At 44.9% G+C, this 20,632-nt stretch overlaps 2 protein-coding genes across 9 annotated transcripts in view; one reads left to right on the forward strand and one right to left on the reverse strand.

Moving 5' to 3' along the window:
• Nucleotides 1–846: 846 nt before the first annotated feature.
• On the reverse strand, nt 847–15,840 carry ANKZF1 (ankyrin repeat and zinc finger peptidyl tRNA hydrolase 1). 2 transcript variants are annotated; one of them, XM_073545482.1, is made up of 16 exons: nt 15,809–15,840; nt 13,829–13,953; nt 13,423–13,523; nt 8,987–9,089; nt 8,641–8,828; nt 8,447–8,565; nt 8,150–8,303; nt 7,832–8,051; nt 6,283–6,378; nt 5,976–6,119; nt 5,629–5,742; nt 3,509–3,773; nt 3,303–3,414; nt 2,762–2,929; nt 2,256–2,329; nt 847–1,933 (listed from the first exon to the last, which is right to left on the reverse strand). In XM_073545482.1, exons 1-16 carry the CDS (start codon nt 15,823–15,825, stop codon nt 1,807–1,809), a joined length of 2,127 nt encoding a protein of 708 aa, XP_073401583.1. In that variant the 5' UTR covers nt 15,826–15,840; the 3' UTR covers nt 847–1,806. The 2 variants fall into 2 exon arrangements, with proteins under 2 accessions (XP_073401583.1, XP_073401585.1); XM_073545484.1 differs by lacking the exon at nt 15,809–15,840 and adding an exon at nt 15,623–15,765.
• The window catches only part of ATG9A (autophagy related 9A), a 28,881-nt gene continuing 24,044 nt past the window's right edge, over nt 15,796–20,632 (forward strand). For 4 of the 7 annotated variants that reach the window (XM_073545475.1, XM_073545472.1, XM_073545480.1 and 1 more), the window contains exon 1: nt 15,829–15,950. The gene's annotated coding sequence lies outside the window, so the exon portion shown is untranslated. Of the gene's footprint in view, nt 15,951–20,632 lie in introns of all 7 variants that reach the window. The other 3 variants (XM_073545477.1, XM_073545474.1, XM_073545479.1) reach the window with 1 other exon arrangement.

Consider the following 20,632-nt stretch of genomic DNA (forward strand, 5'->3'; position numbering starts at 1 on the left):
TTGGAAACCATCATCAAGTTGATGTTAGTGGATATGTTTTTAATCAGAACAGAAGGTACGAAATCCATCACCGCAAAAATAATTAAGACGACAATCTTTAATACCCAAATATCTTCAGAAAATAATTTTTAAAAAAAATCCAAATGGAGAGTTATATAATAAGGACTACCGTGAGTCCTACCAAATCCATAGGATTGCAGACTAAGGACCGCAATGGGAAAAAAAGCGAATTGCAAAAAAAAATCCCCTTGAATGTTCCGTTTACCGCTGATCACTCCTGCATCCAAGCAGGTGTATGCAACATCGGCACCATCTGATGCGGAAGTGAGAAGCGAAAAAAAATCCTTTGAAATCCATCTTAGGGTGTGTGTTCAATGTTTTTTTTTTTTTTTTTCAAGATGATTTTGCCTGGAACCATCCTTAAAAAAAAAAAACAAAACAAAAAAGAAAGAACTTCTGCGCCACAATGTAAAAACCAACTTGCTGAGCACATGTTCCAACTTTTGTAACTTCTTTTAAATGTTTTGTGCTTTAGTAGCTGTAAAGAAACTAAAAGAAGTGACAGGTCTGTTCTTCTGCTGCAACAATGTTATATATGGAATTATCCTGCTCACAGACCTCAATCCACCCAGTCTGTAGTCCCGGAAGTAATAGTCCTTCTGCTACAGGACACCGACTGGGGTCAGTGTCCTTTATGTCACCTGGACTGCACAGAAATACATCGTCTCTGCTGACTTATGGCAGCCGGGGAGGGAGAAACCAGAAGAAATCGCTCTGTGGACAGCTCCGTATAAAAGAAGGATTGGTTATATCTGTGTCCAGTTATACTGAAGATATCACCAGCACTTATACATAAGGATATTTATTCATTATGGAAAATCATTAAGGCAATAGTAATAATAATGTGACATCCTCATTATTGGCCGATGGCAATTACAATCTCAGTTTGGTCAAACATTAAAAAGTGACATACGCGTTTCCTGTACTAACGATGGAAGGGTTCATGTTCTGTGTCCGTGAGCCCTACTTCCAGTATATACGCCGGGAAAAGCATCTGGAGTAAACATTGAAGGGGGCGATCTCAAACCTCAAAGTGATTCCCTATCCACTGGACAAGAGAAAATGTACTAAGCGCTGTGGAGGGACAGGCGGCTCCCTTCTAGGAGACCTATACCCATGCATGGAGGATATGTCACATTTTAAATCTGTAACATGTCAAGTTATGCAGCAGATTTTTACCCTTTGCGTCCTGCGAATCTCCAGCAAAATCTGCAACAAAATCCTTGTGTGGATTTGGTGCAGATTTTTGTTTTCCATTAACGTGGATGTAATGTTTGGGTTATTTTGGGGCATCTGTTAAACTGCACTTTCCAAAACAGGAGGCCATCGAAAAGTCCCCAAATATCACATGGCATAAAGTTTTTAGTTTTCTTTTCCCAATAGAACCCTATGGGCATCATCTGCCATGGTGGGCCTAGATCAAGGCTTGCAGTCTTCCCATTAGGTCCGACCCATGAAAAGCTCAGACACAACATAAGTGATGGCAGATTGTTACATGATGTAATGGTCAACTTCCAAAACTGGTCAGCTAGGGTATCATTAAAGGGGTTGTACAGGATTAACAAATATATATAGCTCTAGTTCCTCTGTGCATACCCCAGGCTGATTAAAGTCCACGGAACTGAGGACGGGATCTCCCATGTTCGGTACAATCGACCCCAATCAGGGACGATCAGATTGTCCCAGAGAGGCGAGCGGCGGCTGGAGCATTGGCTTTGTAGCACTGCACGGACTCGGCCACAGCGGCTACTTCTGAGATTTGGCGACTTGGCTACGTCGATGTTCTTGTAAACAGCGTGTGCTACAAAAGGAGAACTCGAGGTATTCAAATGGTATTTTCCCTAAAAGCGATTCTCCACACTGCCAGCAGCGCCTGCAACACAAAGCACAATGCCAAACTTACTTAAATGTAAGGATCTTTAGAAAAAGCCTTTTCACCACCTTAGTGCAGATTTTGAGTTATTTCATGTGTTTTTCCCCATTTATGCAGCTCTATGCCGGTTGCCTTTGGCTACAGATGGCGTTTTATCTCCCCGCGGTTGTCAGTCACGTGTCCTAAGAGTTTAGTTAACCCCTGGCAGCTGCAATACTCTGCTGTCTGGAGATGAATGTACTGTAGCTTCAGTCATGAATGGAGAAGAACACATGTAACTCAAAGAGAGCGAAATGTATCCAGGGGAGCAGGTCCTCCGTACCTGACGTTAGTCCCAGCCGTCTCTGTGGTGAGGTTGAACTGTGCGGCCAGTCTTCGCTCTGCTGCGATCGCTCTCTGCATGAGAAATACAGGGAAAATATATTCACAATTTAGAGACAAATATGGGGGAAACAAAAATTAATGTTTAAAAATTAGTTTATAAAGTGGATTTGTTTTTGCTACAAACATTCGCTCTTGTCTCTGTTTAGAAGATCAGAATCTGTGTCAAACTCATGGTCTTCATATCCTACAAGACTCTGTAGTTCATAGTCGTCTTCTCAGCCTACAAGACTATGCGGTTCATGGTCATCTTCTTAGGCTAGAAGTCTTCTCAGCATACAGGACCGTGTGGTCCACCTACAAGCAAACTGAACTTTCCTCCCCTTTTGCCAATGGCTTGTAGCAGAGACAACAGCTAAACGAGGCCTGATGGATAAGGCTTCAAACATAAATGATATTCAGGGTTTAATGGGGTCAGTGGTGTGTACTGACACGGGAAGACCTCACCTTCTCACGCTCACTCAGAGCTGCAAATCTCTTCTTCTCTGCCTCCTCGGCCTCCCTTCTCAGCTTCTCTTCTTTGTCATCTTTCTCCTTCTGCTTCCTTTGCGCCCTCTGGACGCGCTTCTTCTCCGCCTTGCGAGCCTCCACCTCCTCCGATATTGGTCCAGGGATCTAAATTCAGTACAAGAGGATTTATCAGTGTTCCGGTATGAATGTAATGGAAAGATATAGCGGATCCCTCCAGGTGAGTACGATGTGGCAATACCAAACTTTGGTAAGTGAGACAGTGGGGCGAGGGGGTGAATTAAATGCCACTGTCAGATTAGCATCAGCATTTAAATGGTTAAACCACAGCAGTCAGGGCTAGGCTCTGGTCACTGCTGTTAAGAGACAGATGCCGGCTGTGCAGCACAGCTGAGCTGGCTCCATACACCCTGGATGTGACCCTGATGAAAATGCACGTCAATAGGTCGTCACGGGCTTAAAGGGATTGTCTAGAACTTGAATATTGAGGTCAGACACCTTGGCGGCGGCAGCTACACACCTGAGACTTGCTGTAGTTGTATTTGTCAGGGTTTTCCTCTCTGTACTTGCGGAAGAGAAGCCGGGTACGTTTGTCTGCAGACACAGAATATGGCGTCTGGGCGTTGGAGTCCCTGAATGAGGTGAAGAATTGTATAATTTAGCGGTTCTTTAAAAATAAATTAATTTTGGCAACTACTAATCTAGACCTCAATCGCATCCACCGACCTGAGCGCAGGGTCCCAGCCAGCGTCCATCAGCAGACAGGCCACCTCCCCGTGTCCAGCAGCAGCCGCCATGTGGAGCAGCGTGCGCCCCTCTACCGGCAGGTGCTCATTCACCAGCCTCGGTACAACCCCTGGAGAGCAAAGTCTGGGGTCGGAGGACTCGTCAGAGCCGAAAAGTCCATCTTGCAGCATCTGCTTAGCGGTCTCAGCAGCTCCGGTCTTGCAGCACGTGAATAAGATGTTACGTGTCCTGGAGAGTTCATCACCTAATCAGGAAGCAAAGGATTTGTCACATATCAGCAAACATATAGGCAGTCACATATTCTGCTGCAGGGGCACAGCCGGACACATGGGGTAATACACAGAGTCCCCTGGACGAGCGTCGCTCTATTCTGGCTCATGCTTTGAGCTGACACTGAAGTATCAGGAGGCAATGGATCATGTGAAATCAGCACAACTCTGGATGAGAACAGAAACAGACAAGAAAGCAAACGAATAATGAAGAAAAATGAGCTACATTATATAGATCGAGCATTGATCCTTGCTGTGCATGCAGAACACGCTGAGCATTGATCCTTGCTGTGCATGCAGAACACGCTGAGCATTGATCCTTGCTGTGCATGCAGAACACGCTGAGTATTGCGCCTTGCTGTGCATGCAGAACACGCAGAGCATTGATCCTTGCTGTGTATGCAGAACAAGCAGAGCACTGTGTATGGGGCTGTATACCTGATGACTGCTCCGAGTGTCTCTTCTTGTCCCTGTACAAGACTGAAAAACCCTATAATGGGCGCATAAGCAGCAGAACTCGACCACAGAACGATGGAAGAAGGCATCCGGTGCGATGAATGACAGTTCACGTGGACGGCCGGTGCGTTACTCACCAGGGAAGAGAGAATGCCAGGATAGTAAGCAGGAGCCGGCAGAATAAGTGATGCTCTGCTGGAAGCCTCGGGTCCTGTGATACATGGCCCTGACTTAATATGGTACAGACTCGGTACCTGTTGTGAGTTCATTTTTCCCTTCACCAGTGAGGTCTGATGAACTCCCTCTTCTGGCGAAGGAAGGTAGTGAGGCTGATTACCAAACAGCTGAACAGGTAGATGATGACTGGGTCACAGGAACTGATGACTGGATATAAGGCAGCCGACGCCCTGCTGCCTTGCTGGTGATTTTCCTGCTGGATTCTTGGAGACCAGTCTGACTTCTGCTTCTCAAAGCTAAGTTTTGCTCTGCTTTTTGTACACTTTAGTTCTGGTTTTGTTTGCCTTGTTTTTTGGAGTTCTGCCATCCCCGCCGGGGGTGAGCTGAATTCCATTTTTGTCTCTGATCTGTTGATCTCTGGCTCTGTCTTCAGAATATACCTGAGTGCTGATATAGTCTTTTTGAAGCCTAGCGACTTCAGGGCCTGTTTTTCCTATCAGTCTGTTGGTACATTTTTGGATAGGGTTTTTTGCGGATTGCAGACAGCAGCTTTCTACCCTGTCCTATTTAGTTAGCTGGGCCCCATCATTTCCTCAACCTATCTTTCTATCTGTGTTAGTGTTTTTCATCTTGCTTCACAGTCATTATATGTTGGGGGCTGCCTATTGCTTTGGGGTCTGCTCTGGGGCAGTTTAGATTTCCCCTTTCTGTCTTTAGGCTAATTTAGTTCTCCGGCTGTGATCGAGGGGTCTAGGGCACCGTAGGAACCCCCGAAGGCTACTGCTAGTTGTTGTGGATAGGTTCAGGGGTCTGCAATCCGATAGCTGCCAACCTCTCTGGTTTTCTGGACTTAGCTATTATTTTTGTTTTTTCCTCCTTCGGTGACTCATCCATAACAGGTACCTCCTTCATGGTTTTGGGATTCCCTAATGGCAGCTCTTCTGACAATAGCCGATCAGTAATGGTCTGACCAACATGATCAAGATCAAGGAGATGACTTGTCTCCAATTTCCCAAATCCCAGTCCGATCCATCATCTGTGGCTGCACCGAGCGTTGCACAGGACCGGCTAATAACGTCCTGCTGCCAGAGGGAGGAGAACTATACAGTATCAGACCGGCACCTCTAAATTCCTGGCTGATCTGTGTATGATATGACATATAAAGGGTGACCCCGTCCTCCGGCGTCAGTGCTTTACCTTCCAGTGCAGATGATGGCGGATCTGTATAATTCTCGGTTTCCTCGGTGGCTGAATCTTCATCCTCATGGTCCTGTTCGGTCCTCCGAGATGTGACACTGGACCCAGTCGCACCTAGAAAACCCAGACAACACTCACAGCAGACGTCCTACCACCATGGAGACCTCTGAACAGTGTGGGTAATGGCCCCCCAAAAACTGAAATGGGATCAAAATGTCCTCTTCACCCCAATATGGCAGAGAACGTGACCATAGCTCTGTTCTCTGTAGCGCTCAATGCCAGAGGGCTGCGGCAAAGCCCCGCGGTCATAAACAGATATATAATACACAACGTGATATAATACGCACTCGTTCCTTCCCGTTTCTTTCTCTTTTTTCTCCTCCTCTTTGGCTCCACTTCGTGCTCCCTCAGATCCAATGTGCTGATTGTCAGCTCTTCTTCAACAAACTCTTCAGGTGCGGGAGACTCCTCTTCTGACACATCAGCGGCATCTGACACAAGACACAAAAATCTGCGGTGTATTCTATAGATACATTCTGGATAAAAGGCCGTGAATGATCCTCAATAATACAATGGGGAGGGGTAACGATCTGTATCTGGTGAAGCTGCGGACCACCACGGTCTCTATCACACCCCGGACATGTATATATTTACCCGTCCTCTCTTCTTTCACTTCCATCCGTCCTGGCTTTCTAGGCTTTAAGGTTTTCACTTGTGTTCTACTGAGCAGTGAGGAAGCCGCCGACATCTCTGTAAAAAGAAAACCCACTTTAATTTCTACATTATTCTGTGCAATAAATCATAATAAAAAGACATACTGATAGGGAATTATGATTGTGAGCCCCATCGAGGACAGTGATGATAATGTGTGCAAACTGTAAAGTGCTGCGTAATATGTTAGCACTATATAAAAATAAAGATTATTATTATAATCACCAAATGCTTGAAAGAGATAACGCCCCCAACTAAAAAGACAAAGGAAAAAGTCAGAAAAAGAGGCTGAATTGTACTGCTGTTATAGAAAACAGTCAGCAAGAGGGACATCACACACGCCCTCACAGCTGAATTCCTATAATGGAGAAGGCATTACATTTTTCCTACAATGGGTGGCTGCGCTGTGTTTGGTGTAAATATGAAGTTTCCCAGACTTCAAATATTCAGAATAAACTTTGAAAGCAAGATTTTAATTCACAGAATAGTGAGTGCAGCTCTGGAGTATAATACAGGATGTAACTCCCGATCAGTAATGTAATGTATGTACACAGTGACTGCACCAGCAGAATAGTGAGTGCAGCTCTGGGGTATAATACAGGATGTAACTCAGGATCAGTAATGTATGTGCACAGTGACCGCACCAGCAGAATAGTGAGTGCAGCTCTGGGGTATAATACAGGAGGTAACTCAGGACCAGTAATGTATGTACACAGTGACAACACCAGCAGAATAGTGAGTGCAACTCTGGGGTATAATACAGGATGTAACTCAGGATCAGTAATGTAATGTATGTACACAGTGACTGCACCAGCAGAATAGTGAATGCAGCTCTGGAGTATAATACAGGATGTAACTCAGGATCAGTAATGTAATGTATGTGCACAGTGATTGCACCAGCAGAATAGTGAGTGCAGCTCTGGAGTATAATACAGGATGTAACTCAGGATCAGTAATGTAATGTATGTACACAGTGACTGCACCAGCAGAATAGTGAGTGCAGCTCTGGAGTATAATACAGGATGTAACTCAGGATCAGTAATGTAATGTATGTACACAGTGACTGCACCAGCAGAATAGTGAGTGCAGCTCTGGGGTATAATACAGGATGTAACTCAGGATCAGTAATGTATGTACACAGTGATTGCACCAGCAGAATAGTGAGTGCAGCTCTGGAGTATAATACAGGATGTAACTCAGGATCAGTAATGTAATTTATGTACACAGTGACTGCACCAGCAGAATAGTGAGTACAGCTCTGGGGTATAATACAGGATGTAACTCAGGATCAGTAATGTATGTACACAGTGACTGCACCAGCAGAATAGTGAGTGCAGCTCTGGAGTATAATACAGGATGTAACTCAGGATCAGTAATGTATGTACACAGTGATTGCACCAGCAGAATAGTGAGTGCAGCTCTGGATTGTAATGCAGGATGTAACTCATGATCAGTAAAAGAAATGTACACAGTGACATCAGTGCCATCTTACCATAGAGCTGCAGGGTGAAGAGATGAGTGTGCACCCGATGGACCTCTCTGTAAGTGGCTCTCCTTGTGCAGAATGGAATTCCAAAAACTCGCGGATCTTTCCTTGTAATGGGGGAATTACGTCCTAAGAACAGAGTTTTATCAGAACGAGGGGCTCGGAGAAAGATCCCCTGAGCATCTTTAATGTGCTCTGTCCAGCTCTGTAATAACTGATTGATGTCCTGGAAGTAAAAGAAAAACAAGATCAGTAATAGTAATACTTGGAGATTGTATGAAGTTGTTTAATAGGTGCCGCAGTAATAAGATGTAGATGCCTCACCGCCATCAGAGCCGCCTGGTTGTGTCTCCTCAGAGCCGCCCCAGCAGACCTAGTCAGGTGTCCACGATTCTGGGCATCATGGACGGATTGTGCGGTCCCCCTTTTGGCTCTCTCAGTGTAACGATGGAAGGTCTTGTGCTTTATCACCTGCTTTCTGCAGAGAAGACACAGAAAAGTACAAATGACGATGGAGGACAAGATCCTAAAGATAACGTCTCGTATAGCCCAGCTAGTGTAATACTGGTGAGGAGGGGACAGAAAAAAAAATATATAAATTCATATAAAATAAAAAAGTACCCCTGGTAAACGGCTCCAGCAAAATGTCCCCCACCAGCCATGAGAATCACCACCACAGGCGGCTGGTCCTGCAGACGCTTAACACAACTGAGCAGCTGCTGCGGCGTCACCTCCAGGTCCTGGAGCAGGATACAGTAATGTTGTATTACAGGGTCCTCACATTTGGTTATATGGTGCATTTATGGTCCTCTTACCTTCGCTGCCCCCAAAACACAGCGGTAAACATAGAGAAGCTGCTGCTTTCCGTTCAGAAATAGGACTCTCTGTGCCCGGACGGACTGAGCGATGTTGGGAGATGAACCATCTCCGGGCTCCGAGGTCATCACGGGCTCCAATTCATCCGAGCTCTCCGAGTCTGAGCCAGAGATGCTGGATACGTCCCCTGGAGGAGATGGAAAAAGATTCTTGAAATGTGGAAGCCCTCACCAGCCCATGCCTCATCCCCTGACCTCTCCGCAACCCATGCCTCGTCCCTTTCCTCCATGTCTTGTCCTGTTCAGGACCCCTTCACCTGCCCATGCCTTATTTCTCTTTCCTCACCCGCCCGTGTCTTCTCCTGGAAGTCCTCTTCACTTAACACTTCTGCTCCTCGGATTCTCCTTTTCAGGTTAAATCGATGCCAGTCCAAGGTGTAATGTTCTCTCTGTAACACGGAAATCAAAGTTCAATCTTCTGAAGCCATAAATCAATTTTCATTTATTAAAATCTACAGACTTTGTAGAAGTTCTGACTTCCGCCATACTTTACACTGCAGCTATTCTCGATCAGACTGACGGTCATGTGTAGATACTGTAGACATAAATTCACAAAGGAAAAAAATTTTTTGTCAGCTCACCAAATCAAGATGATGTGGTGATTTCCTCCATGTTCAGATACAATGAGTATGGTGGAGAAAATCCTCCCTTCCTGCTATTGTGGACCTCCGCCCATTTTATTTCCCTCCCACTTTACTTCAGCCAGCAAGTGTATATAGGTACATGTTTATTTGTAAGATGTTAAGCTATGAGTAAGGACCCTCTAGTCCGAAACGCGTAAGCGTCTGTCACATTGGTGAACCATATGTTTTTTATGCATCTATTCTGTTTTCAATCATTTTTTTGGAATAAAGTCTTTTGATTTTAACCATCCTTTGGTCGAAGTTGCTGGAACACCTCCTGAGTATTGTGCCTACAAGATTTTCCGGAATCCAAGTTCCCTGCACCGCCCAGGATTGATTGCATTCCTCCAGACTTCGCATTTGCTACGGTTTGGTGAGCTGACAAAATTTTTTTTTCCTTTGTGTACTTGCCGGTTTATGTCTTGCTACTATAAACCAGTAGCTGAATTTGATCTATAATAATAATTTTCTCTGGAGTGAATAGTTCATTTTCTAAAGATAAAGACTATTTATATAATATGGCTGAAGGTGAAGTGTCCTTTAAAGACTCAGAATTTTTTTCTATAAAAAACGTGGATAGACTTAACAAGGCCGCTGCTGTTTTTTCTAGAACAAATAGAGTGGATTTGAAAGATCATGATAATATTGAAAAATCTATATCAGAACTGGAAAAACAAATGATCATTAGATTAAAAACGTGGTGGGATCTGACCACTTTGCAAAATTATATAGGTCATGAAATGATCCCTAGAGGTTTAAGATTGAATAAACGCTCCACAGTTCTATTTGATGTCTCATTTTCTGACAAGTGGAATAACATTCTGTCTGATTGTTCCATAAAATTAATGTCCTTTATTATCCAGTATGAGGAAGAAAAAGTTTCCGTTTTGGATCAAAAAATCAAAGATATTGAAACTGAATTAATACAATTTGAGAAAACGGATTACTATATCAAATCTAAAAAGATCTTTGATAATCTGAATATGCTGGAAGGGGACATTGTAAAAAGGAAACAAGAAAAATTTAAAAGAGACATTAGAGATTATGATGAAGATGTGGTGTACAGTTGGAAAACATTCAATAGAAATAATACCCCGAACAGTAGTTTTCGAAAGCGGTATAAATCGCAAAGACATGTGAGTTTTTCGTCTACTGATAATACAGATGGGTGTACTGATCAGTCTGATGTAGACATAGAAGAACAGGCAGCGGCTACTAGTTCTATCCTGACATAAAACTTGGATTCACAGAACAAAGGATTGTCATCAAGAAAAAACGGAGGCGGGCAGGGCGAAAATATCGTAAGACGAAATTACTACACCAGGCACTACCAAAAGAGGAACAAACAGTTCTAAACCTGTCAGCCACAATTTTATCAGATGCACAGGTGGAAGTTCTGGAGAAAGGACTGGGTTTTGTCCCAAATAAACAGTTTAATCTTTTTGACACAATTCTGGACATGAATAAATTTATCAGAGGTTTAACAATAAAGAAACATTTTTCTGATGAACAAGACTCTATTCATACTGTCCAAGATGAGATTCCGCCTGTGAATGAATATTCAGAAAAATCTTTTTCAGACCAGATTATTTTAAAAAATTTGTATGAAATGTCAGAAGAAGAAAAAAAATTTTTGGGACATAAATGACCGTCTGTTTGGAAACAGGGTTCCCAATCCTACTTATTACCCAGTGCAGTCACGTAGCACAGTGATGGAGGAATTTCAAATAGTGGTGGAAAGTGAACTTACCAAATTTGCATCGGAAAATAAAAATCAGAACAATAAAAAAAATTAACAAAAAAACAAAAAAATGCATTGGAGGAATTGAAGAAAAATTCAAACATTGTTATAAAAAATTCAGATAAAGGTGGATCTACTACTATACTGGATACTGGTCTTTATGAACAAGAAGTGCACAAGCTGCTTCAAGACAGTGTTGTGTACAAGCTGTTAATAAAAGATCCTACAGAGGAGATAAGAGTTCTTTTAATGAAAATTTTGGAAGAAGGACGTTTGATGGGTTTTCTTACTAGTCAGCAATTGGAATTTATGAATCCACCTTTCCCCAAAATTCCTCTTTTTCATGCCTTGCCCAAGGTTCATAAGGGGGGTATTTCCCCCACCTATGCGGCCTATTGTATCTGGAATAGGGTCATTATTGGAGAATTTGGGGGATTGGTTGGATGCACGACTTCAACCACTAGTATTGAGATCACCCAGCTATATCAAGGACAGTAAACATGTGTTACGTGTAATGAAGAACATTAAGTGGAATAGTAATTATACATGGGTTACTGCAGATATTGCTACACTGTATTCATCTATACCTCATCATCTAGCTATTCGTGCACTTCAGGATCAGTTGCTTAAATATACTAAATACAGTGTGGAATTGCAGCAATTTATTTTATCTGTAACTGAATTTTTGTTAAAAAACAACTATTTTATGTTTAAAAGGAAAAGCAATTTGTTCCTTCAATTACAAGGATGTGCGATGGGGGCGAAATTTTCCCCATCGCTTGCAAATATATTTGTTACTTGGTGGGAGGAAGAAAAAATTTATGGTCAGGAAAATATTTTTATGGCTCATATAGAATTTATTGGAAGATTTATTGATGATCTGATAATAATATGGAAGGGTGATCCAGATAATATAAAAGAATTCATAAAATTCCTTAATACTAATAATCATAATTTAAGATTTACATATCATATGAATAAGGAACGAATTGCTTTTCTTGACATGATGTTGATTGGAAATGAAGCAGATTTTAGGGTTGAAGTATGTTTATATAGAAAACCGCAATCAGGTAATTCTTTGCTGCATGCTAGCAGCAACCATCCCAAACATGTCATTAATAATCTCCCAGTAGGTGAATTTGTGCGTGCCAAGAGGTGCTGCACAACTGATTCATTTTACAGACAGGAATGTGAAGTAATTGATGAACGATTAAAGACTAGAGGTTATCGCAAGCATCAAATTAATAGGGGTAAAATTGTAGCAGAAAGAAAAACAAGAGATGATTATTTGGAAATAAAATCAAAATTTAGTGATTTTCAGGAGAAACCAGTTTTTATTACTAAATATAGTGATCAATTTAATCAAATAACGGAAATTATTAAATCAAATCTACCTATTTTACGGGTGGATCCAACTTTGAGAACTATATTGGATAAAGGCTGCAATTTTATTCCTAAAAAAGGAACTACAATTGCGAATATTTTGTCCCCCAGTGATCACACTTTGCGTTTTTCATCAGAAAATAATTCAAGCTGGTTATCTGTCTCTGGTAGCTATCGTTGTGGAATAAGATCATGCGGTTTATGTAAATACATGTATAATACGTCTACATTTAAATCCACAGTTACAAAAAATGAATGTCATAAATATGTTTGCCAACTGTAGTTCCACATATGTTATTTATTTAATAACATGTGAAACATGCTGCATTCAATATGTGGGCAACACCACACGTTCTCTTCGCAAAAGGATTTCTGAACATCTTTATGATTCATGTAATAAAACTACAAGGAGTCCCTCGGGAGCCTCCCAGCATTTTATTTCTGTACATGGAGGAGATGTCAGAACTTGTAGGGTTAATATAATAGAAACTGTCCCAAACCCTAAGAGGGGAGGTGATAGAAAAAAGGAATTGCAGCGTAAAGAAGCAATGTGGATTTTTAAGTTAAAAACACGATATCCTGCAGGCATGAATTTAAAATCTGATCATATATATATATATATATATATATATATATGATTAAGATGATGTGGTGATTTCCTCCATGTTCAGATACAATGAGTATGGTGGAGAAAATCCTCCCTTCCTGCTATTGTGGACCTCGGCCCATTTTATTTCCCTCCCACTTTACTTTAGCCAGCAAGTGTATATAGGTACATGTTTATTTGTAAGATGTTAAGCTATGAGTAAGGACCCTCTAGTCCGAAACGCGTAAGCGTCTGTCACATTGGTGAACCATATGTTTTTTATGCATCTATTCTGTTTTTAATCATTTTTTTGGAATAAAGTCTTTTGATTTTAACCATCCTTTGGTCGAAGTTGCTGGAACATCTCCTAAGTATTGTAGACAAATTACCTGTTCCTCTCTGCTGTCAAATTTGCACTGACACGTCAAACAGCTCATACGATCAGAAATCTCCAGAATATTTGCCGCTTTTGCTTCTCTGAAATTTATTTCTAGGGAGAAACAATCATATATGACAGATTAATGTGCCCCTGCAATGCGGCATCTACATCCCTCACCCCCCTCATATAAGGATAAGAGGTCCCTTAGTGTCATTCCCAAATGACATATCCTCGGCATTTTTCTACAAGATCCCACAAATACAGCTAACCTGCTTGTCGATGGTTTCCACTTTTTTTCCCAAATCAGCAGCAGAGTTCTAGCATGAGCCTTTTAATTGATTTGTGGCTCATTGCCCCTTATCGATGTTCAAAACCAAACCCGAGCAATTGCCTCATTGCTGATTGTGATTTTATACCTGGAGGCTTCACATTCTCCAAAGAATTGTCTTTTCCATGAGTGTTATTATAGATGGACAGGCCTGACAACTCTGGACTGGACGGACTCAGATCAAACAGACTGACAACTTGTATCCCAGGAGACCTGAGAGGGTAAAGGACAAAAGGATTAGAAGATATTGGGCACTGGCAGAAGAGCCAACTGTTGTGTTACAAGAAGTGTGTGACTGGCAGGGATCTCCTCTATACCCATATACCTGACACCTTCCTATCAGAGCTACAATTCTCTGTGTGTCCTGGCAACTTTCTATCATAGCTGCGATGCTCTGTGTGTCCTGGCACCTTTCTATCATAGCTGCGATGCTCTGTGTGTCCTGGCACCTTTCTATCATAGCTGCGATGCTCGGCGTGTCCTGGCACCTTTCTATCATAGCTGCGATGCTCGGCGTGTCCTGGCACCTTTCTATCATAGCTGCGGTGCTCGGCGTGTCCTGGCACCTTTCTATCATAGCTGCGATGCTCTGCGTGTCCTGGCACCTTTCTATCATAGCTGCGATGCTCTGCGTGTCCTGGCACCTTTCTATCATAGCTGCGATGCTCTGTGTGTCCTGGCACCTTTCTATCATAGCTGCGATGCTCTGCGTGTCCTGGCAACTTTCTATCATAGCTGCGATGCTCTGCGTGTCCTGGCACCTTTCTATCATAGCTGCGATGCTCTGCGTGTCCTGGCACCTTTCTATCATAGCTGCGATGCTCTGCGTGTCCTGGCACCTTTCTATCATAGCTGCGATGCTCTGCGTGCCCTGGCACTTTTCTATCATAGCTGCGATGCTCTGCGTGCCCTAGCACCTATCATAGCTGCGATGCTCTGCGTGCCCTGGCACCTTTCTATCATAGCTGTGATGCTCTGCGTGCCCTGGCACCTTTCTATCATAGCTGCGATGCTCTGCGTGCCCTGGCACCTTTCTATCATAGCTGCGATGCTCTGCGTGTCCTGGCACCTTTCTATCATAGCTGTGATGCTCTGCGTGTCCTGGCACCTTTATCATAGCTGCGATGCTCTGCGTGTCCTGGCACCTTTATCATAGCTGCGATGCTCTGCGTGTCCTGGCACCTTTCTATCATAGCTGCGATGCTCTGCGTGCCCTGACACCTTTCTATCATAGCTGCGATGCTCTGCGTGTCCTGGCACCTTTCTATCATAGCTGTGATGCTCTGCGTGTCCTGGCACCTTTATCATAGCTGCGATGCTCTGCGTGTCCTGGCACCTTTATCATAGCTGCGATGCTCTGCGTGTCCTGGCACCTTTCTATCATAGCTGCGATGCTCTGCGTGCCCTGGCACTTTTCTATCATAGCTGCGATGCTCTGCGTGCCCTAGCACCTATCATAGCTGCGATGCTCTGCGTGCCCTGGCACCTTTCTATCATAGCTGCGATGCTCTGCGTGCCCTGGCACTTTTCTATCATAGCTGCGATGCTCTGCGTGCCCTGGCACCTTTCTATCATAGCTGCGATGCTCTGCGTGCCCTGGCACTTTTCTATCATAGCTGTGATGCTCTGCGTGCCCTGGCACCTTTCTATCATAGCTGCGATGCTCTGCGTGCCCTGGCACTTTTCTATCATAGCTGTGATGCTCTGCGTGCCCTTGCACCTTTCTATCACAGGTATTGAACTACAATTCCCAGCAGCCCTCATCACTCCCCACCTATGGAGAGCATTCTGAAACTCAACCATTAGGCGCCTCCCAGAATGTTCACAGTAACCACACACACAGACAGACAGACCGGACAGTAACACATGAACTCTTCCTCACCCCTCCATGCTGCTCACACGGGTCCCACCAGCTGTCACTTCACTTCCTCATGTTACGTCACTTCCGCCTTCGCCACAACCCTTTCTCTCACGCTGACCCAAAACAAACCTCAGACACGCCCACCTGCGTAGCTATTGGTTAGTGAGCTGAGTGTCATCCCTTGCCATTGGTCGCTAAAACACCTACTTCTTGAGTAATCCCATGTGATTGGCTCTTGCTCCTGTCAGCTGATTAGAGTGACAGGCCAGGCCAGGCTGCTTGAGGTGTAGGAGCGGTCGGAGGAGACAGTCTGTGAGCGCCTGGGGTGAGAGAGGAGCCTTAATGACGGGTAACGGGAGCAGCTGGGGCGGTGTGTGTGTCCCTGTGACGTCACAGGCCTGTCACTACCCGGGTCAATATGGGTTCCTGTATGTTTGGGGCACATTCACCTATAGCGCCATTATGTGGCACCGCTGTCACCTATAGCGCCAATATTTGGCACCGCTGTCGCCTATAGCGCCATTATGTGGCACCGCTGTCACCTATAGCGCCAATATTTGGCACCGCTGTCGCCTATAGCGCCACTGTTTGGCACCGCTGTCACCTATAGCGCCATTATGTGGCACCGCTGTCACCTATAGCGTCATTGTTTGGCACCGCTGTCACCTATAGCGCCAATATTTGGCACCGCTGTCGCCTATAGCGCCATTATGTGGCACCGCTGTCACCCATAGCGCCATTATGTGGCACCGCTGTCGCCCATAGCGCCATTATGTGGCACCGCTGTCGCCTATAGCGCCAATATTTGGCACCGCTGTCGCCTATAGCGACATTGTTTGGTACCGCTGTCGCCTATAGCGCCATTGTTTGGCACCGCTGTCACCTATAGCGCCATTATGTGGCACCGCTGTCGCCCATAGCGCCATTATGTGGCACCGCTGTCGCCTATAGCGCCAATATTTGGCACCGCTGTCGCCTATAGCGCCAATATTTGGCACCGATGTCGCCTATAGCGCCATTATGTGGCACCGCTGTCACCCATAGTGCCATTATGTGGCACCGCTGTCACCCATAGCACCATTATGTGACACCGCTGTCGCCTATAGAGCCAATATTTGGCACCGCTGTCGCCTATAGCCCCAATACTTGGCACCGATGTCGCCTATAGCGCCAATATTTGGCACCGATGTCGCCTATAGCGCCATTATTTGCCACGGCTGTCACCTATAGCGCCAATATGTAGCATTGCTGTCGCCTATAGCACCAATATTTGGCACCGCTGTCGCCTATAGCGCCAATATTTGGCTCTGATGTCGCCTATAGCTCCATTATTTGGCACTGCTGTCGCCTATAGCGCCAATATGTGGCATAGCTGTCGCCTATAGCGCCGTTATTTGGCACCGCTGTCGCCTATAGCGCCGTTATTTGGCACTGCTGTCGCCTATGGCGCCATTGTTTGGTACCGCTGTCGCCTATGGCGCCATTGTTTGGTACCGCTGTCGCCTATGGCGCCAATGTTTGGCACCGCTGTCGCCTATGGCGCCATTGTTTGGCACCGCTGTCAGCTTCGCCGCCATTCTCTGTCGCGGCGCTGCCATTTTCACCATTTTTACCTCGCATTACTGCACTCACTCATCACTTTTGCGCCATTTATCATCCACCGGGCCGCACCCCTTAACCCCTTCCTGGCTCAGCCTATTTTCATTTTTTTTTCACTCCTTTGGTTTTCCTCACGTGCGTCCAAGCGCCATAACTGTGTTACTCTTCCTTCCACGCAGCCGGATGAAGGCGACGACTTGGGAATTTTGAATGGTGCCATTTATTTTACCGTATGATGTAGCAAGAAAATAATAATAATAATCCCAGTGCGGTGAAACGGTGAATAAAAATGCAATTCAGCTGTTATTTTTTTGCACTTTATCTCGTTTTACAGCCTTTATTGTGCAGTAAATTTTATTCTCAAGGTCAGGACGGTCACGGCGATACTGAATTTGTGATATTTTTTTTTTTTTCTTTTTAAGTTTATTTTTCCTTTTTTATCGTTCTGCAGCGGCGTCGGGGCCTGTTTGTTGTGAGGTTTCAAGTACAAAAAAAAATTAGTATTTTCTTCTACTTGGTGATCTTTACCTTATACGGCTAAATAATGTTATGCTTTCATAGATTTGACATCAATGGATGCAGAGATACAGGTTTTTTTTTTTTTTAGTATGTTGACCTGACCCCTGCGATCATTTGATCTCTTGCACTACATAAGGCGTCATTCACACATTGGTATTTTGCACAAGTGTCTCTGTAAGCCAAAAGCAGGTGTGGAATTTACAGAGCAAAACTTTAACTGAAAGACTGACGCCTGTTAATTGTTCTGGAAACACTTCTGGTTTTGGCTAAATACAAAGGCCACGTTCAGGATTTGGTCAGTATTTTACATCAGTGTTTGGTAGCTGAAATCAGGAGAGGAACAGAGGAAAAGTGTAATAGAAACTCGTCACCACTTCTGTATTTATCACCCACTTTTGGCTTACAAATACTGAATGTGTGAATGTGGCCAAACACCAATGAATTTTTGCAAATCAGTTTGCAGGACTTTCTCAGGTCCTCAGACAGTTCTCTTCTACTCTTTCTGTTCTCCATGCTTAGTATGGCACACACACAACGCAAAGTCAACTTCCCCCCTCTGTATCTGGTTTCAGGTGTGATTTTCATATTGCCCACACCTGTTACTTGCCACAGGTGAGTCTGAAAGAGCATCGCATGCTTGAAAGATGGATTTTTGGTTCTTACCGTAAAATCTCTTTCTTGGAGCCTTCATTGGGGGACACAGATTACCATGGGTGTATGCTGCTGCTAGGAGGCTGACACTATGCAAAAAACAAGAAAATTGACTCCTCCCCGGCAGTATACATCCACCGACAGATACCAAGTACCTCAGTTGGTGAGAAAGCAGTAGGAGAAGCCACGGAACTATAAACATATGTACCAACCCAACAAGGGACTCAAGGACCCAACACGGTACAACTTAAACAGGGAGGGTGCTGTGTCCTCCAATGAAGGCTCCAAGAAAGAGATTTTACGGTAAGAACCAAAAATCCATCTTTCTTTATCGCCTTATTGGGGGACACAGATTACCATGGGACGTTCCAAAGCAGTCCCAAGGGCGGGAACAGCAATAAGGAACGAAAGAACAGGAAGGGCTTAGGTCGGCCGATGCGCCACCGCCACCTGCAGGACCTTCCTACCAACGACTGCATCAGACGAAGCCTGGGTATGAACCCTGTAGAACCTCGCAAACGTATGCAAAGACGACCAGGTCGTGGCCCTGCAAATTTGCAGAGCCGAAGCCTGGTGTCGAACGGCCCACGAAGCTGCCACCGCCCGGTGGAGTGAGCTCTCACTCCCGGAGGCGGCCGTTTTTCCTGAAGACGGTATGCTTCCAGAATAGTAGAACGAATCCAGCGAGCGATCGTGGATTTGGATGCCGGAAGCCCTATCCGGTGACCAGAGATGACCAGCAATGAATCGGATTGACGAAATGAAGCAGTCCTAGTGAGATAAACACGCAAGGCTCTAACAACGTCCAGTTTGTGGAGTGACTTCTCAAGAGGGTGAGAAGGAGCAGGACAAAATGATGGAAGAACGATATACTCGTTGATGTGGAAGGAGGATACCACCTTTGGGAGAAAAGAAGGAACGGGCCTGAGGACGACTTTATCCTGATGGAGTACCAGATAAGGAGAATGACATGACAGGGCCGATAATTCAGAAACTCTTCTGATGGATGTTATGGCAATCAGAAAGGTTACCTTCCATGACAGAAAAGACAAAGGAATGTCCTGGATGGGCTAAAACGGCGCTTTTTAGAGAGCGCTAAGAACGAGATTGAGATCCCACTGTTCTATCGGTGAATAATGAGGAGGAGCCACATGAGCGACTCCTTGGAGGAATGTCTTAACCTGCGGTAAAGAAGCGAGCTCCCTTTGAAAAAGGATAGACAAAGCGGAAACCTGGCCCTTGAGGGTACTGAGAGACAGACTCGAATCTAAGCCAGGCTGGAGAAACCCAGTATGGACGGAATGGAAAAGGACATTGGAAAGACTTTTTTTATCGTCGCACCAACGGAAAAAGGCCCTCCAATGCCTATGGTAGATGCGGGAAGAGGCTGGTTTCCTGGCTTTGATCATCGTCTGAATCACCTGGTTGGAAAAACCTGATTCTCTTAAGATTGCGGCCACAACTGCCATGCCGTTAAATTCAGAGACCGAGAATTCTCGTGGTAAAGGGGGCCTTGTGAGAGAAGATCCGGACGGTCTGGAAGCCTCCAGGGGACGTCCGCGAGCATGTTCACCAGTTCCGCATACCAAGGCCTTCTTGGCCAGTCTGGAGCCACAAGAATCACTGGTACGCCTTCCGATTTTATCTTCTTGACCACTCTTGGGATCAAGGCAAGAGGTGGAAACAGATAAGGGAGTTGGAACTGGGACCATGGAATTACTAGGGCGTCGCAAGCGACGGCTAGAGGGTCCCTGGACCTGGCTACGAAACGCAGAACCTTGTGGTTCATCCGAGATGCCATGAGGTCGACATCCGGATAACCCCAGCGCTGGCATATCTGATCGAAGACTGTGGAATGGAGAGACCATTCGCCTGACGCTAGGCCTTGACGACTCAGAAAGTCGGCTGCCCAGTTTTCCACCCCTGGAATGTGAACAGCGGAGATTGCTGGAACGTACCATTCTGCCCAGCGCAGTATCTTGGCCACTTCTGACATCACTTGGTTGCTGCGCGTGCCGCCATGATGGTTTATGTACGCCACAGCCATGGCGTTGTCCGACTGAATGCGGACCGGCTTGCCGACGAGAAGAGGTTGCCAGCGAAGAAGGGCCAGGAAGATTGCTCTGATTTCGAGAAGATTGATAGGGAGCAGAGCTTCCTGTGGATTCCAGCGTCCTTGGGCCGTCCTCTGATGGAAAACCACTCCCCAACCTAGAAGGCTGGCATCGGTGGTAATGACTTGCCACTGGAGCGGGAGGAAGG

The sequence above is a fragment of the Dendrobates tinctorius genome, unplaced genomic scaffold (genome assembly GCF_039654945.1).
Source record: "Dendrobates tinctorius isolate UK_male_01 unplaced genomic scaffold, ASM3965494v1 ptg000143l, whole genome shotgun sequence".
In the NCBI taxonomy this organism is placed as follows: domain Eukaryota; kingdom Metazoa; phylum Chordata; class Amphibia; order Anura; family Dendrobatidae; genus Dendrobates; species Dendrobates tinctorius.